The sequence below is a fragment of the Perissodus microlepis genome, chromosome 18 (assembly GCF_051167445.1).
Source record: "Perissodus microlepis isolate ML-2025 ecotype Zambia chromosome 18, ASM5116744v1, whole genome shotgun sequence".
Classification (NCBI taxonomy): domain Eukaryota; kingdom Metazoa; phylum Chordata; class Actinopteri; order Cichliformes; family Cichlidae; genus Perissodus; species Perissodus microlepis.
The window spans coordinates 29,880,928-29,900,714 of record NC_140478.1 but is presented as its reverse complement, the minus strand read 5'-3'; the positions used below and the strand labels follow the sequence as shown (position 1 = coordinate 29,900,714).

Sequence of the window (19,787 nt, the reverse complement as noted above, 5' to 3'; positions counted from 1 at the left end):
TCGCTTAAATAAATCACTTTTAAGCATATTTGCACTGCACAAGACACTTAAATATGTGGATTGCACAACCCTGGACATTACATTTCTTTCATTACCATTTATTACTCGTACAGCTGCTCTTATTGTTCTATATTTCTTCATATATTCTTATATATTTTCTATATTGTGTATTTTATGTATTGTGTATTTTGTTGTACAGTTATTTTATTTGTAACTTTAATTTTTATATTTTATTCTTTCCTAGTTAAATTTACCCTTCATGTTAATTTTCATATTTATTTCCTATCCTATTCATAGTCTTTTATTTTAGGTTACGAGCAGTTGTCTAAGCATTTCACTGCATATCGTACTGTGTATGACTGTGTATGTGACAAAATTTGAATTTGAATTTGATGGTAATAAATGCACTGGAAAAGATAAAAATGATCCTCACACTGCTTGCCAGCTGGCCCAAATGGGTGTAGACACAACTGAGTAGGTAGATGATGGTGTCCTCAGGTCTGAGGTGGGACTGGTAGGCAAACTGAAGGAGATCCTGATCTGGCCTGACTATAGGGTACTGCATAAGACAACTCATGAAAATAACATGTGTACCAAACTTTTTAACATGAAGTGTCTTCGTAAGAAAAATGAAGAATAGGCTAGTTTCTTTCAGATTGTATGCTGAATTGAGCAAATATGACTAAAAATTTTAGACGTTGTTAATCTTTCATTTTTAAGACCTGGGTAAATCTCAAAACATCACATTTTTACTGCTCACCTTCGGTTTGCATAAAAATTGCATAAAAGATTAACCAGTCCAAAGTTAAAATGTTGAACATCATATTGATGTCATGGTTGGACGTCAAAATTGTGGACCAAGTTTGGATATGTACAGAATTGGTCATGGACTTAAAGACTCAATATAAACATTGAACGATGTCCAGTGTTTAGTAGAGGGAGTCTGACTGTATGTTGTTACTGGGAGGTGGAGTGGGGGAGTATGTGTAGCAATCACATACAAGAATATTATCTGTCTCAGGTCCTCGTTCCTCCAGAGTAGGAGTGTACCTGGATCACAGAGCAGGTATTTTGTCCTTCTACAGCGTCTCTGAAACCATGACTCTTCTCCACAGAGTCCAGACCACATTCACTCAGCTGCTTTATGCTGGACTTTCTCGTTACAACGCTGGAGACACTGCTGAGTTCATTAAAATGAAATTGACCCTTTTCTATTTATTAAATGTACTATTGTCTGTGTTTCAAAGAAACAGAAAACACTCTAATTCACGAAGCTTTCATAATATTTTGAGCTTTGATCTATATTTTAATGTTAAAATAAATATTCTTTATCCAGGTTTCTCCAAAGTACCAGACTTTATGTCAGGACTTGATTTTTGTTAGACTGACCTGATGAGGGCAGTATTACGCCTTTGATACTTCCAGCTTAAGATCGAAGAAGAATAGCGGAAATGACGCCACTGAGCGCTTGCATCGCGAGTTATATTTGAAGACTTTAATTTGGCGGTATCAGTTGTTATCGCAATAATGTCTTCAGTCCAGTATCTGAGAGAGGTTATCAAGGAGAGATTAACTGCTGCCGCAGAACAAATCTTCTCAGAGTTTGAAAAAACGATCGTCCGGTATGAGGAGGAGATCAGTCAGCTAAGACCGCTGGATATCAGACCCGGGATAAAGTCACACAATACAGGTGTGTAAATTTGTGGAGGAATGGGGGTTGCGGGATCCTCGCGGGAACTCAACTCTGCTTAGATTTTACCATGTGCGCTTCACACTACCGTAACTTATCGACTATTTAAGCTAGAAAAAGAAATCACACGGTTACTGAAAGAAGAGAGGCTGAGTTTTACGGGGATATTTGGTGTATTACGGTAGCACAAACCGTTCGCAAGCTACTGCTGTCTGAAGAACCAAGATTCACTAACGTAATCCCTCGACCATTTGGGCAAGAGAGACATTTCAAAGGGTTACTGAAAGACAAGAAGAAGAGCTTTACGAAGCTTTACGGTGCATCATTAGAAAACACGAGCAGTGACGGTCCAATCACATGTATGGAAAAGTGGCAACGCTCCAAAAAGGCCTCGAAATTTAAAAAACTGAGTGGCCATTGCTCAAAAACTTTATTGTACATATTTAGTATAGTTGATGTTTAAAGTTGATGTTGTGTTACATTTGTTCCTGTTGAATTAATGATAGGTTTGTAGCTTGAACCTATTCGCTGGAACGTTTAAGACAATATAATTACACAGCAAAGCAAGACACGAAGTATACAAAGTTCTTCATGTTTCTCGTGCACGGGAGAGAACCGGACAAACGCCGTTCCTTCGCTTGACCCCAGTTGCTCTCGTCCGCTCCCCCGTAACACTGCTCTTTTATTGAGGTTACATGAATATACATAGGTTCATTAACATATGACGTCTACATACAAACAAAGAGTACCTTGCCTGTGTGTGTGTGTGTGTGTGTGACCCCCATAAATGACTTCCCTAAACCTGCTGGTCTGGAAGTCCAGCAGTTCATCTAAACAAAAGGCACTTAGCCTAAAACAGATATAGCTACGTTTATCCTACCATAAAACAATAAGAGAAGGTACGACCTCTCCCATGCTCCCAGAGTGCTCTGGAATGCACACAAAGTTTGCAGACTATTAAGGATCAAACCTCTACCAATCTAAAACTAATTATAAAACTCTAAGCATATATAAGTAGATATTTCTAAGCATAAATGACAATCAACAATACAAAACCTAACAATATCAGTTTCCACTTAACTATAAATCTGAAAAAAAAGTCCGTTTTTTTTTTTTTCACTTTAAACTGTTGTTTCATTGCCATAACAATACAATAATGTAAAATGAGTGCCAGATATTGAAAGCTGAGGTTGTTCTGAAAAGGGGGCAAAAGTATTCACTTTTAGTTTGATTTCTGGCCCGTTTACAGCCAAAATGACCAAAAGTTACCAGGCGGCCTAAATGATGCTTGGTCAATAGCTTTCATGATCATATTCAGATCATGCTGCTGTTCATTTGTTTATTTTGTTTGTTTGCACATTTTGTGATGATCACTGGCGGTCACTTTTAAAAATTAGACCCCAGACGGCTTTAAGGTTATCAGTGTCGCCCAGTGAAAAAATGGCCAGGAGTGAATGTTTCTGTGGCAACATCTGCAAGAACGCAAGAGGCCGTGAAACCATAAGCTTAGTTCTCAACTCCCTTTTAATTGTTCTTGATCTTTCTTATGATCACATTAGTTACTGATTTCTTGTGTCCCTTTGCTGAACACGAAGGTGATCAGCAGGTCTTTGACCAGGAGAGGAGCTCCAGTCTCCACCAGCAGGACCCAGAGCCTCCACAGACTAAAGAGGTACAGGAGGAAATCTGCAGCAGTGAGGAAGGAGAGCCGCTTGAACTGAAGCAGGAGGCTGAAGAAATTGATGTGTGGACCGGAGAACAGCTGGATTTGTTGTGGAAACCTGGAGTAGAGCTGACCACAACAGGTATGTAAAACTGTAATATACAGATTTCATAATACAGAAATGAATATGACTCATCAGAAAATCAGGTGATGGGCTGCATCAATAGAATAGTGTAATGGGCTACAGTGTTCTCCATACCCTCAAAATGACAGTGAGTTCACTGGTACTCAGACGGTCTTCAGAGTCACCAGCTCAAAATAGCGCAACTTTGGGATGTGGTGGAATTTGAGATTTGCATCACGGATTTGTTGGATGCTTGGTCAATAGCTTTCATTATCATATTCAATTCATACTACTTTTCATTTGTTTATTTTGTTTGTGCTGGGTTTTTTGTGGAAACCTGGAGTAAAGCTGACCAGAATAGGTATGCAAAACTGTAATATACAGATTTCATAATACTGAAATGAATAAGACTCATATTAAAACATCAGGCGATGATATCAGAGTTGACTCCTCAGGAAGAGAGCTCACAATGACACATGCATTACCACCTGGCATACTACCTCACCTAAGACGTGTTTTCTGTTAGCACAGTAAAATAAAAACTGGGTTTAAAATCTTCTGTTGTTTAATAAAAAACAAAAATTTCCTCCATATAGATTTAAGTCAAGTTGACCCAGAACTGTACGCAGAATGTAGAAAAATACCCACAAGGACCAAGTTGGAGTAGCGAGCTGTACGCCTCATAAATTATGTCTTTCTGTATGTAAACAGAATTCTTTGCTGTTCACTGCATGAGAGAGAATATTTAAATATCGCTCACATATCTGAGAGACCTGCTCACAGTGTTAATTTTTTCTTGTGTGTCGTGTCCATCAAGACCTCCCACAGCAACATGATTGTAAGGAAAACTGTAGCCAGGAGAGGAACTCCAGTCTCAACCAGGAGGACCCAGATCTTCCAGAAACTAAAGAGGAACAGGAGGAAATCTCCCTCAATCAGGAAGAAGAGCAGCTTTCACTGAAGCCAAAAACCAAAGATGTCATCGTCTGGACTGGGCAGGAGCTGGATATCATGTGGAACCCTGAAGTAAAGTTGGAAAGAATAGGTATGCAAAACTTTAATAGACAGACTCAGTTTTGTGTTAAGAAATCTAACTCCTGTTGGATCCTTATCAGACCTCAGAGGTATGTTATAGAGACACATGGAGAATCTAAGGTCCAACTGCAATAAGGAAACATGATGTAATATTCTAAGAGCCAAAATGTCTAGCCCTCACAGTGTCGCCCTTGTCAGGACTGTCCTATGTTGGAAATAATTAAGTTGAGTACAAGAGAGAGGAAGACTCCCTACAATGAGTTGACACATCAACTTTTTATTTATTCCTCCATATACATTTTTGCCATTCATATTGTCACTTTGTTTGTCCCTCACGAATTGCAGTCGTCACTCCTTCGCCTGTGCTGCGCCCCTGCACCTGCAGGCACACTTACAGTGAATATCAAATTTGATAACAGGAAATTAACTAGGCATGTAATACTTTTCTTTCTCTTTTTGGCCACATTTTTCAAGTGACCTATATTTGACAACAGCATGTAAAAAAACAAAAAATAAAAATTTAAATTATGTTTTTGGTGTGCCACCAATTAAAACTTTTAACTCGCTCAACCCATCTGGAGCACAAAATGAACAAACTTTGGACAAACTGCCCAAAATGCGTTGACAGAGACATTTCAGGGATTTTGACAGAACTAGAAAAATATAAAGGCTTTAAACAAGATGAAAGAGGTAAAACTAAGGATGTAACCAAAGCCGTGTGCCTCTTGTGGAGACGTGTCGTGCGAGCAAAGTACTTAAACACGACTAACTTGCATGAGAACGTACGTGTCCACCATCCTGCTCAGTATGCTCGGCTATCACCAGCTTCTACAGCTCTATCAACAAGCACTTGGGCGCACTCTGAGGAGGGTGCATTTATTTGCAGATGAAAGGGGGTGCTGTTAAAACAGCGCTATTTTTTTTTTTTTGACTCCTTCTATTAGCTCCATCATTAATAGCAAACGTACTCATGGGCAAATAAATAAATAAATTGCCCGTGTAAAAACAATCTCCTATGGGCTCAGCCTATCGTCGATAGTCTAGATATGCGTTCAGTCACACAACCCTAATAGTTAGGAAGGATTTTATGTGGCGGTAAGTTCTGCATTTGCTTGTGTGCAGGGCTCGCAAAATTTCAAAATCCCTGGTAGCCCTTCGGGCAGGGACTCTTCAGTTTTTGGTAGCCCAAAATAAATTTAAGTAGCCCGAATAAAAAAGAGAGCAATTTTTTGATTGATGTTTTGTTTCCGTTACAATATTATACATTAAAGTATAATATTGTAACGGAAACAAAACATTAATCAAAAAATTGTTTAAACACAAATTACAACATTGTATAAAAATTACAATCATCAACTCAAATACTTGGTTCTAATTGAACAGAAATTTCTATGAACTTGTAAGAACTGTGTAGGACATGAATCAGTCTGTGTCAGATCCTGAATTTGAAATTTCCACTGAAGTCACGGGAAAGAGGCAAGTGGAACCAAGATCTAGGCCATTTGCTTTTTGAAGTTTGCAAAGACTGCTAAATTGTGCCAGTGGTAGTTCACTCTTTGCAACATAGTACGCTATTCTAAACTGATTTTCAGGTTTATTTTTAGTATGTTATTTGCAATTGGTGTTTGTTCTGGGAAAGATATTGCAGACTGAGCAATAATGCATTTCTTGCATTTCTCATGGGTTCTAATGGGGGCCTTTCTTAAAATTACTGGTCCCAGTAACAAAGGCGCTTGTCGACTCAGAAATCGAGGGAAAAGCAACAACACACCCGGCAGAACATTATGTTATTTACACGGGTGCACATAAGTGGTCCGCATGTGCGCATTCGCTGTCAAAATAAAAGACGCGCACCAGATAAGAAGTTGCAACACGCGTTTGCGTCCATATAAAAGGCACTGTTTTTGTCCGCTAGAGTGGGATTTTCACGGCACATTCTGCACCACCTCTCTGTGCGTTCATCATTTGTTTGAAGCCAGCTCACCTCCTGCAAACACTTTTCCGAGAATACGTGCTTCTTTTGTGGTTCGGACTCCTTCTGACATTTCTTTGGATGTGGAGGAACACCGAAGTAATTGCTTAAAGGAGCTTCTTCGACATCTTTAAGAGTTCTAAACAAATGTCTGTCCTCCTCCAGAAAATCTTATGTACGCAAACACGCGGTGCAACTTCTTATCTTGTGCGCGTTTTTTATTTTGACAGCGAATGCGCACCTGCGGACCACTTATGTGCAGCCCTGGTTATATAGCTCATCATATCGCAGCCACAGAAATTCTTTTGTCCATGAAACCATAAAGCTGCACTTTCTTTTTGCCTTATAGTCTGATTTGTCATAACCTTTCCGTTTTGTGGTAAGCTTTTCTTTGGCTGTCACTTCTTCACGCTGACCTGTCTTATTTGGCTCAGCAGAACTAAAATATATATCCTGCTGCTTTTACACACGCACTCACATAACGCTCAGCGATTCTCTGCGCGATCAACCTCTCACATGTTTAAGCTTGCTGCGGGAGATTTCACTTGTCATGTTTGCATAGTAAGCTAACGATTGATAAGACGATGTCAGAGGAATTGGTGCGCAAATTATCATCACTCACCAATCAGTGCTGTCGCTCTCTATAAAACAGTTCGCGCGATTGCAAAGTGAAAGCAAAAAACAAGCGCAAATTCAAACACGATTTCAATATGTCACATATTGACAGTGGCTCACCGATGCCAATGACATAATTACCCAGCTACATTTCCGAAAGAATGCAAAAGCATTGAAATATATTTTCCTATGATAGCCCGACGGGCAGGGCAGAGACAGATTTTGGTAGCCCGACTGGAAAAATCGCTAGCCCCGGGACGTCGGGCTAGCGATTTTGCGAGCACTGGTGTGCAGTCATATAGCATTATTACAGAAAAGTGTCCCATATCCTTTTTAATCAACTCCCACTAAGATTTGTGGATAAATAATTCTTTAGCTTGTGTAACACAACCTTTTTCACTCATTCCCAATATGTTTTATTCATATAGAGAAATAATCCCAACAACGGTGTCCTGAAGGGGCTTTATACTGTAAGGTAAAGACTCTACAATATTAGAAAGAAACCACAACAATCACACAACACCCTGTGTTACGTTTCCCTAAAAGGTCCGGGGGATGAGGGAAAGTAACAAAAAGTGTCCGGGTTGAAAAAAGGAGGTGGGGAGGCAAACTGGTTAAATTGAAGAGTTTTATTAATGTTTCTCTTAATAATTAAACTAAAAGAGCTGGAAAAGCCACTATCACATTTAGAAGACAACAAAACCCTGGAATCATTAGTCAGAGTAATATTTATGAGAATCTCACAGTTTTTGTTATAGCTGAATTTTTGTGTTGTTTTGAAACTGCCCCTGATGTATGATTATCTTTTTATTTACATAAATTAGATTTCCTCCATTAAATGATACAAAAACTGAGCAGAAAGCAAGAAGTGAAGTGTTTGAGTTTAAAGTTTCCACCTCATCGATTTTCATTTTATTTTTTTCAGTCAGTTTAAAGAATTCCAGGTTTCCCTTGCAGCATGGAATGGAAAAAAATTACTTTACGACATTCCGGTTTGGGATAAATATTGTTAAATATTTATGTTCTTTTTTCTGAAATATACGATTCCAAACTTAAATCGATCACAGAAGAAGAGTGTTTTTCATAGAGTTTGTAAATGAGCAGCCAAAATGGTTTCACTGAGTCAGCAAAACAGTTTCTCCCCCAACATGCCTTTTATTGGCTTATCTGAGTGACATGCTTACCATGTGGAGACCTGCTAATGGCTAAGGTTACCTTGTAATTTCTCAAATATATGTTTTGTTTTTTTGTCCCTTCAGATTTTCCACAACATGACTGTAAAGAACAGCAGGATCCTTCGCAGATTAAAGGGGAACAGGAGGAACTCAGTACCACTGAAGAGGGAAAACCGTTTGTACGAAAGCAAGAGACTCAAACTTTTCCTGCTCATAAAGAAAGTGACCACAGTGAACCAGACCTAAGCAGTGACCAACTTTCTCACAACTCTCCTGACACAGATCAGGACGAAAGCAAGGATGATAACTTACACAGAAATAAATTGGAGGAAATCGTATCAGAGCTGCCAGTTCAAAATTCCAAGACAGTACATTTATGTGGCACCTGTGGAAAAAAATTTAATACTGCAAAAAACTTGAATCGACATATGAAAATTCACACAGGTGAGAAGCCACATTGTTGTAGCACCTGTGGGAAAAGATTTCGTCGGAAGTCGCACTTGACTAGACACATGCAAATTCACACAGGTGAGAAGTCGCATTCTTGTAGCACCTGTGGGAAAAGATTTAATCGGAAGGAACATTTGAAAATGCACATGGAATATCATACAGGTGAAAAACGATATTCCTGTAGCACTTGTGGGAAACGTTATAATGTAAAATCAAGTTTGGAAACCCACATAAGAATTCACACAGGTGAGAAGTCACATTGTTGTACCACTTGTGGGAAAAGCTTTAGTCAGAAGGGGCAGTTGAATAGTCACATGCGAATTCATACAGGTGAGAAACCACATTGTTGTAGCACCTGTGGGAAAAGATTTACTCTAAAAACATATTTAACTGAACACATGAAAATTCACACAGGTGAGAAGCCACATTGTTGTACCACTTGTGGGAAAAGCTTTAGTCAGAAGGGGCAGTTGAATAGTCACATGCGAATTCACACAAGTGAGAAGCCATATTTTTGTAGCATATGTGGGGAAAGATTTAATGTAGTAACAAATCTGAAAATACACATGAAAATTCACACAAGTGAGAAGCCGCATTCTTGTAGCACCTGTGGGAAAAGATTTAGTCGGAAGTCACACCTGACTAGACACATACAAATTCACACAGGTGAGAAGTCGCATTCTTGTAGCACCTGTGGGAAAAGATTTAGTCGGAAGTCACACCTGACTAGACACATACAAATTCACACAGGTGAGAAGTCGCATTCTTGTAGCACCTGTGGGAAAAGATTTAATCGGAAGGAACATTTGAAAATGCACATGGAATATCATACAGGTGAGAAACGATATTCCTGTATCACTTCTAGGAAAAGATTTACTCTAAAAACATATTTAAATGAACATGCGAGAATTCACACAGGTGAGAAGCCGCATTCTTGTAGCACCTGTGGGAAAAGATTTACTCTCAAAACATATTTAACTGAACACATGAAAATTCACACAGGTGAGAAGCCGCATTCTTGTGACACCTGTGGGAAAAGCTTTGCTCAGAAGGGGCATTTGAATAGACATGTGCGAATTCATACAGGTGAGAAACCACATTGTTGTAGCACCTGTGGGAAAAAATTTAGTTCTTCAGTACAGTTGAAAATGCATATAGGAAACCATACTGCGTGCTAAGTTAAATTTTTAGAAAATGTTGATGGTACAACAAAGTGTTTGGATCTTTGGAAACTCAGCGTCTGACAAAACTTTATTTTCAAAAGGTTTTCAGAAGCTCAATTTCTATGTTTACTTGTGGACAAAAAAACTAAATAACTTTTTTCTGACTTTTTTGTTATTTGTGGGCTTTGACTTGGCTAAAGGTTCTCTTTGGACAGTGCTTGAGATACTTTTTGTGTCTTGATGCAAAAAGAATTTCTCAAAAATACGCTAGAGAATATCTGTTTAAAAAATGCCTGTGTACATATCGAGGAATGGAGGGATAGAAGTGACAAAAATGAATTGATTAAATACACCATTAAATAATTTAATTCATTGTGTCAATAAATAGGGGGTTGGGGTAAACGCTGTTTGAGTCAAAACCATTGCTTTGGCCGGGTTGCCATTCTTTTTTCTGGGCGTTTCACCACACCAACAACTGGCATGTGGAAACTAACTGAACTGTACTTTGAAATACCCTGTTTGTGTGTCACCAAATACACTTTTAATATTTTTTTTTTTAGCCGAGAATGTAGTGGTTTAATCTTCAGATATATGGCTGGTTTGTCAAGATAGAGCCTGTTTGCAGAAGTTCTTCTATGATTTCGGAGATTGCCCAGCCCAGTCTCATGGCAAAGCCTGTGGGTGTGATAGACCCACAGGCTTTGCCGTGGCATGAAGCATAAACTCTATTAAAAGAGATAACATTGGTGTTTCCGTCATGTAGTAACTGTTAGGTTTAACTGCACCAGGCTTGTTAGACACTATGAAACACATACAGACTTCAAGATGTTTGATGATGTAGTATTTTTATTGTGAATATTAATCATAAGGGTAAACAGGCAGTCCAGCTGCTGCTTCGGGGCCCTGTACACCATGGCGCGAGGTCAGCATACCCAGCATATCTTCAGCTCTCTAAGTTAACCCAGAGCTTCCCAGCTCTTCATGAGGTCAGCACTTACAGTGTCTGTGTCCTGTTTTAAGATCATATATGTAAAATAGTTGTCTGACCTGCGTCGATCCAACTGCTCAGAGTCTGTGATTACCATGGTTACCGCATAGCTGCTGTGAATTTAACAGCTGGCACTGCAGTAACTTACGATACGAATGTTTATGCTTTTCATTGCAAAAGAACTTTATGACTTGGTTAACTGAAGTTAACTTGGATAAATTATAGTTTAGTAGTATCAACGATAACGCCTACCTGAGCTGTGTGACTGTACACCACTATACTGAAGTAAATAGGCTATTATTGAAATAGACGTGCTATATAATAAATTATGATATAAATGTGGAGGTGCTATTAACATGTTTAGTTATAAAAGACACCTTCTTGCCTTTAGTCTCATTCATAAGCATTATTAGTTTTCTTCTAACATCCAGATGTCTGCATGTGTTTCATAGTTTCTAACAAGCCTTTTACAGTTGAACGTAACATGACTGTAACACCAGCATTAAAAAAATAACACCTTACATAAATCATATGTTAACCTCATTTTTATTTTAGTAAACTCTGAAAATTCTAACAAACAGCTGGTGCTTAGAATACAGTTGAATAACTATTAAAAAGAGAGGATGTAATATTTCTGGACAGGTTGGAGTCTTTCAGTATCCACAAACAGCATGCTTGTTCAGATGCTGCTCATTTCGGTGGAAATGCACCTTCTCTTTCCTCCTTGTATAAAAGAGATTTTTAGTGTTAGTTTTTACTCAAAATTCACTGTAAAACGTGAGACTTTAAACTTGCAGTTATGAATCTTAACTTTAATCTGAGCCAAACCAATTTGCTCAGTTGTAAATACAGTTTTTCTCAGTCACTTTGGTGCTTTTCTCACATCACTTTTCACATTTGCACAGCAGTTAGTGTGTTTCTCAAAACAATTAGTGCAAACTGGAAAACCTAGTGGATAATCTGCAAAAGCGGGTCAATTGCTCAAAATCGGTAATCCATTTCTCAAAAGCAAGTATTCATGTCAATGAAACTGCCAGTGTCATCAAACTGAGAAGTCGTGACACCATCTTTATGAACAAGATAGTCAAACGGCTTTGTCATGTTTTCATTATGACAGTGTACAGTATTCTTTGTGTTTTCCAATGCAAAAAAAGGTCAGAACTTTGTGACACTACCTGAAAATGCTCAAGACAGCACTATACACTTTTTGTACAGCCATGTACAGTAAGATCTACAGTAAAGTTAAACATTCCTGTAGTAAGGGAAGTAAGTGAGTACAAGACACTGAATACGTATGTTTCACATTTTTACTGTGTAGGATGTTTGTAATTCTACAACATTTTGCAAACGAAAAATACTCTGCAGTCACTTATTTAGAATAAACATATGAAACACCCTTTTGGTAGAGCTGTGCACAAATGTGAACAATATAACAGTACATATTGTAACTAAATCATTCTGGCACATCCAGACGTTCCTGTCTGTCTGGCCACATTTTTTCATCTCCATCACAACGGATATCATCCCTTGCAATGCAGCGAGGAAAGTATCTCCTGTAGTGGCGAATCCACTGTGATGTCGTCACATGCTGCATCCATGGCTGCTAGCAGGGCCATTTGCGCATGTGAATGCCAGTCATAAACCTTCCACCTCCAGGCAGAGACGAACTCCTCTATCAGATTAAGGAATGCGCTGCAAACCACTGACCAGATGTGAGTGGTGAAAACGCACATTATCCCACACAACAACATACTTGTTGAGTTGGCCTCCACCCCTCTCATTCTGAGGGACTAAGAGTGCATAAAAAGGTTAGTAGATGTTGTGTATTGTGTGGACCAAGAAGGGGAATATGGGTGAGGATGCCATTGCCTGAGATGGCTGCACACATTGTAACATTCCCTCCACGCCGGCCTGGGGGAGGGAGAGAGAGGCAATTGTTTCATGTGCATTTCTTTTCTCTTGAGCACTCTGTCAATTGTTGCAATTAACACAGATCCAATATTGCCAAATACACCATTGTCCTCTATGACAGCACTTTGAATTTCTGCAATCTCCATTGCACAAATAGCTTCCTCTTGCTGCGGGGTAAAAAGGGGCCCTCTTCCACCTCTGAGGTTGTCTTTCAATCCTTTGTGGTGCAGATTACAGTAAAATTACAGTAATGTACACTAAAAATTAGATATTATGAGTTGTTGGATTACTGTCCAATACTATACATACCTGTTCTCCCTACGAAATGTTTGAATGATTGAATTCACAGTGGTTCTTCCAAAATTTGGTTACACCCTCCGACTAGCCTCATCCATTGTGAGGCCGTGATTGACAACATGGTCAACAAGTATTGCCCTAATTTCATCAGGGATCTGCCTGTATTTGGTGTCTTCTCCCTCTTCCCCTCTTTTGTCCCCCCCCAACCTTCCATTTCTGTGTCACAGAATTGTAGAAATGGTAAACTCTATGTCCTGCTCGGTTCATATATGCTTGCCAATTGAGGGTTCATGGGATTGATCCATGAGTAATTGTGAACAAGTGGCTTGTCATTGGTTACAACTAATACTTCACACACCTCGTCAGTGAAAGCTGAAGTTCACCTGAGAGAAACTGTTCAATTTAGGAGACATTTCCAGAAAAAAAAATAACAAAAGGTATAAAATTTGTTTGGCAGAATTTAATAACTAATTCAACAATTTTGTATGTAATGACTATTAGTTTTATTGGGAACGACAGTTCAGCATCCAAAAGTATAGTTTATTTTGACTGACATGACATAAGCAAATGACAATGTTATAAAACGGTAGAGAATTGTATAAAAGCAACCGATACATGTCCAAGAGCATTTGCAATTTGCTCAGAGGAAGGAAAAATTGCTACTATGATGTGCACAAATGACTAAATATGGAGGTTGCACTAATTGTTTTGAGAATTTTCATTGTGATCTGAGAAAAGCACCAAAGCAACTGAGAAAAACTGTAAAACAGTGAAGTAAACATGACCCGACAGACAGAACCTGAGTAAAATTAAGTCCAGTGTTTAACCACAGAGCTAAAACTCAGTGGAGGTTTTAAAGCTGAGTGCCGCTGACCGGATATCAGCCGCTGATAAATTGCTCTGTGTTTTTCTACGTGTCCATCTCCTTCTTTTAAATCTCGTTTGTCCTCTGTAACTCAGGTCAGTCACTCTGAGGGAAACACAAGCTTGAGCAGCTCTGCACTCAGGACATTTACTTATTTTGTGTACAATATTGCACCGATATTATGTTATATCGAGCAAACAGCTGCTCACGCTTAACTGTGACTCACCAGGTAACATGGGCATGTTTCTTGAATTAGCAGCATGTGTTAAACAGCTGACAGATGAGGTGATGTATGCGGGTAAACTGAGGGTCCGGCGAGGTAGAGCTGTTTGGTGGTGTGTTGAGGAAAATGTCGGCTCGTTATTTATGTTACAGAAACAAAGAGACACGAGACAGGCAGAATTTTAATTAAAACAATTTGCTCTCTGAAGATAATATTGATGCATGTATGCATTTGTAGGAACTGGAGAGGATGGAGACCTTTTTTCCTGAGGTCTTTAATCTTGTTAAACCACATGATGACACACTAACAGCAAGAGATGACCATTCAGTGAAAATGATAATAATAATAATAATAATAATGGATTGGATTTATATAGCGCTTTTCAAGGCACTCAAATCGCTTTACAATGCCACTATTCATTCACTCTCACATTCACACACTGGTGGAGGCAGCTACAGTTGTAGCCACAGCTGCCCTGGGGCAGACTGACAGAATCCGCGGATGCAACATCTGGAACACCGAGAGTGGAATATGTAAACAAATCTAACTGGTTAACGTAAAAAACTGTTAACCTGGAACACTGGGGCTGTGAGCTCGGTACACTCTGTAAACTCTTTTTTTTAAAAATTTTTTATTACTGGATTCATGTGGAATCCAGTAATTAAAGGAAGGGGAATTTACAGGGAATGACACTGTTAAGCAGTTGATCCATTTGCTCGAATTGTTTGTGACCCATATATTTATGTCAGTTAGTATCTATGTTTATATCATACTTTTATGTGAACACCTGTTGATACCCAGCTGCTGTTTTGAGCTTTAATAATTTGGATCTAAAAAAAAAAAAAGTGTAACTTTGACAGTGCTGTTTTCCATTTTGACAGGTTTGTGACATGTGGTTGGTGGAAACTAGACAAAGATGCATCTGGTAATTATTTTTATCTATATGAGTCATTTGGAAGGTCCAAACTGTCCAAAGTTGTAGAATAGCCTAATTACGAAAACTTGTACCTTACATTTGGTAGTGCAAATTGTTTTAAAGGAATAAAAATTTGAAGTAGTATTAATTGCTTCTCACTGTAAAGCTGGCATAACAGCCATTATTCCTGACCCTATGAACTCACCTCAGTCAAAACCTGTCAAAATAAACTATGAAGATAATGGCTGAAGAGGTCATTGGAAGAAATCCCAGAAAGTTATGCAAGACAACTGTTGATTATCATAGAGGAAGCAAAGTTTTTAAGAAAAATTTGATTTGGACATAATTAAGGAAATAAATCTTTGAAAAATTATATAATAGAGGAGGAGGAGCTGGTGATTCTTCAGAAGTGCCCCGGGAGTCTTCGTCTTTATTTATCTTTGTTGGCTTTTGGCCTGCATATGTTCAATATAACTGTCGGCAACAAACCTTACTCATCTACTGAATATTTTGTGTTTGGGTTTAAATTGTGTTTGGGTTTAAATTGTGTTCCAAAAGCCTGAATCAACATCTTTCCGCCCTAATGAAATTCTGCACAGCCTTTAAAATTTGCGACCCCACAATCCTGCTGCTCTTTGAAAAACAAAGAGTACTTTCAAACGAGCTGTTGTGTGATCTGCCTTTTGGTGAAGCAACTGGCCAGAAAGATTCAACACATTCAAGGGGCTTAATCATACTGACTCCCTTGATTCTCGTCCTCACTTTCCAGGTCCTCCACCGCTTAGTTACCTGTAACCGCTCAGTTATCCACAGAGTGTCCAGCAGCTGTCTGCAGCTGCAACCGTTGAGCCTATATTCTGTGACACAGTTTCTTCGGCACCTGAGCCCTTCTACAGGGAGTTGATTCGCTGCGGGGGATTCCTGAAGTAATGCTTGCTGATTTTCAGCTGCTCACCACATTCATTGCCCAATAAGACAGAAAAATTATCCTATCTTGTAGGGCAACTGAGGTGAAGGGTATTAGCATAGGCCGAAGCGTATTTTTCTTTTCACCCACCGGCCTATTTTTTTTTTGTGAACTGAAAAAGGCTTTTGCTCAGCCCGTGTCTGAGGGAAGTTCTGCCCTTGCAGAAGTGTGCTTGCCTGAACACCAGCGTGCCTCTAGCCACCCTCCACAGATCATGGTCCCACATCACTGTAGATTTTGTCATGGGCTACCTACCTCAGGAAAAACAGTCAGATTTTCAAAATCTGTACATTTCGTTGCTTTGGAGAAATTGTCTGTACTGTCACTGAAACAGCTGACTTCATCCATCATGTTTTTAGGCTCCATGGAATTCCACATAAAATAGTCTCCGACCACGGCCCACAATTCCCTTCCCAGACCTGTAAGGCCTTCTGTACCTCATTTGGTACCAAGATTAGTTTAAATTCTGCCCTAGACCAACGGTCAAACCGACAGGTTAAATCAAGAGCTTGAGACCATTCTCTGAAGTGTCACTTCCTATAACCCGGCCACTTGTTCCTCACACCTCCCATTTCTCATTTAAAATAACCTTTGGATACCAATCACCACTGTTCCCAGAGAACGAGTTGGATTTAGCTCTTCCATCTGTGCAACACCATGTGAAATGCACTCAGCGTATCCGGGTGTGTGCCTGGGAGCCTTTGCTCCGTGCTTCAAGGTCTGCTCCCAGGTATTAACGAAGTCAAAGCACTGTCATGCAAGTTCGCACCCCGTTACATAGGCCCTTTTGAAATTGAAACTATTATCAACCCACTAGCCATTAAACTTAAATTGCCTACAGTTCTTCGCATTCATCCTACTTTCCATGTCTCAACCTGCTGCCCTTGCGTGCTATAGCATAGAGGATGGCACTGGCTACAAAAGATTTGTAAAAAAACTCCGGAGGATTGTATGACAGATGTTGAAAGACCTCAGCCACCTCAAAAAATAGAGACAACTCTGGCCCTTCCTGTGGAGTTGTGTTTTTAACCCAGTCCTGTTTGTTATCCATGTGTACTTCACTGTATTTGTAGTCCTCCACAATGTCCACATCGTCCCACTGGATTGAAATAGTGGTCCATGGTTTCATAGTCCTTAAAAGTCCACAATCAAGTCAGGTCACTTTCAGCTGCAGATGAGTCTGTTTGCACTACGTGACAAAGGAATGAACCACAGCCTGGTACTCTGTCTCATCACTCTCACTGACGCATCCAACCACCGAGGAGTCATCAGAAAGTCACAATCACAGTGCTCGCCGGCTGGCCCAGATGGGCATAGACACGACTGAGCATGTAGATGATTGCATCCTCAGCTCTGAAGCATGGCTGGTAAGCAAACTAAAGGGGATCCTGATGTGGCCTGATAATAGGGTGGAGATGGTCAAGGATACTCCTCACTGTCAGCACTCAGCGAGTCTACAAACTCTCATGGCCGAGTGGCCAGTGAGTTGTGGACCCAAAAGCAGACGCACAAGAGGTAGGACTGAACTTAATGAAAAGGGAGTTGTTTATTTAGACTGGTAAAAAACATACAAAGAAAAGACAAAGGTGAAATTAACACACATGACAGATGGAATGATGCACAAAGGGTAACCTGTAAACAAGAAGAGGAGACAAAACACAAACGGAGTAAGAGAGACACGAAGAGAGACAAAGCCATCACTGAGACACATAAAGGATGAGGGAGACTTAAACACAGGGGATATGACAGACTCAAACACTGAAGACACGACACTATAATCACCATAGTGGGGAAGGCACAGACATGGAAGGAACCTAAACAGATAAGAACTAAGTAAGGAAACCTGGGGAACATAATACAAAAAGGCATAAAACTCAAAATGCTGGATCAAAAGACCCAGAACCAGGACAGAACCATATATAATGCAAATGCTCTTTCAAACATATAAAACACATTGTACTCTTTTTAAAAGGAATATCAGAATTTTTCTAAAGACTTGAACCATTATTATTTTATATTTTAACATGGATTTCAGTGTTTTATTATATCAACACATTTTAATAAATTACATTTTTAACCTGGTTACAAAGAATTATTATTAAATCGATTAAAGAAAATCAGGAAAATGTAAACTAACAAACAAAACAAAAAGCATTTATTGAATAAATCAATAGGCTAACACATAATAAATCCTGTTTATTTACAAATAACCTATATTCATATGTATCATGTTGATAGCAACAATGTTTATATTTATAAATAAAAAAAGTCACATTTATTAATCATGTAAATAAACAGCACTTGTCATAAACATCCACATGATATCAGAAAGAAATTATCCAGTTCAAATGACGTTCAAATTTTGAACATAGACGTCCAGGTTGGGTCATGGTTGGACGTTAAAATTGTGGACCAAGTTCAAATGTCTACAGATGTCCAGAGAATTGGTCATGGACCGACAGACCCAATATAAACATGATCTGCACATCTATCTGACGTCCAATATTTAGTAGAGAGAGTCTGACTGTCATGGTCTGGGTGTGTGGCTGTAAAATTCCACTGGATGTCTGAGCTTCCCTGGTATCCGGCCATGGGCAGGGCCTACAGCCTCCCTCACCTGGAGCTGATTGAGGCAATTAGGCTGGAGATTTAAGCTGCTTCCTCGCCAGTTCACCAACAACCCTATGTTGGTAACCAGGCCTCACACGTTATACCAGTAATTCTCAAGTGCTTTACTTACCTTGTGTTCTAGTTGCTCCTGGTTATTCCACAGTGCTGAACAACTCATCCTGGAAATGTGGTTCACCTGCCTGCTTTTTGGAATTATGTCCTTGCCTCACCTGCCTGCCCTCAAACTACCACGAAACCTTTAACACTCAGGACAGCCGACACACACCACTAATCCCACCTGGACCACAACACCTCTCCTTCAACGCTTCATCTCCCACCTGCACAGTAAGACAAAGAAATTCATAGCCTCCACTCTCTCCAGAACTCCTCACTGGCTACCATTTTAACACTGCTCTCCTCTCTTCCAGCGGGTACCTAATCACCAGTCCAGCTCCCGTTGCTTTCTTGTACCCGTCACTCTGCTTTTACTCCTCTCCAAGCCAAGACCCCACGCCCTGTTTATCAAGCCTTTAGTCGAGTGCCATTGTAAACATTATTCTTGTGCTGGTTAATAAAACAATGTTAAAACATTTCCTCAGCCTCCGCTTTGGTTCTCTGCACGTGGGTTCAGTTTTGGTACTCGCCTCCGGCCATTTTGTGACACTGATGTGTCTACAGGGAGGTGGAGAGAGGGAGCAATCGCATACAAGAATGTCAGCAGAGCAGGGAATTGACATGGATATGGACTAAGGCTACGTGCACCCTGCAGGCAAAAGCGCATCAAATTGGACTTTTTGACCCTATGCTCCCCATATCTGATCATGGTATGACAGTTTGAACAGCATAAATTAGATATTTTCAAATCCGACCTGGGTCATTTTCATATGTGGTACTGAATCCGATACATATCTGATGTTTTACAAAGCGACTGCTGTTTGAATGGTCATGTCACATTAAACCCGTCTTTTACGTCACTGACACAAGACAGAAGCCAGTTATCAGTGCTGAAGACGACAAACCAACCCCACCACTCCTGGTTCCGACTCCGTGTCCATATATACCTCTGCATGGAGGTAGCAGCCACTGCTCCAAACAAGGCCATTGTTAAAGCACAGCCTCTCTT

At 39.7% G+C, this 19,787-nt stretch overlaps 1 protein-coding gene across 1 annotated transcript; it reads left to right on the top strand.

The window, feature by feature from the left end:
• Positions 1-1,451: 1,451 nt before the first annotated feature.
• Positions 1,452-10,634, top strand: LOC146368148 (uncharacterized). Its single transcript, XM_084913669.1, has 4 exons — positions 1,452-1,690; positions 3,286-3,495; positions 4,295-4,522; positions 8,359-10,634. Exons 1-4 carry the CDS (start codon positions 1,528-1,530, stop codon positions 9,900-9,902), a joined length of 2,145 nt encoding a protein of 714 aa, XP_084769795.1. The 5' UTR covers positions 1,452-1,527; the 3' UTR covers positions 9,903-10,634.
• The last annotated feature ends 9,153 nt before the right edge of the window (positions 10,635-19,787 follow it).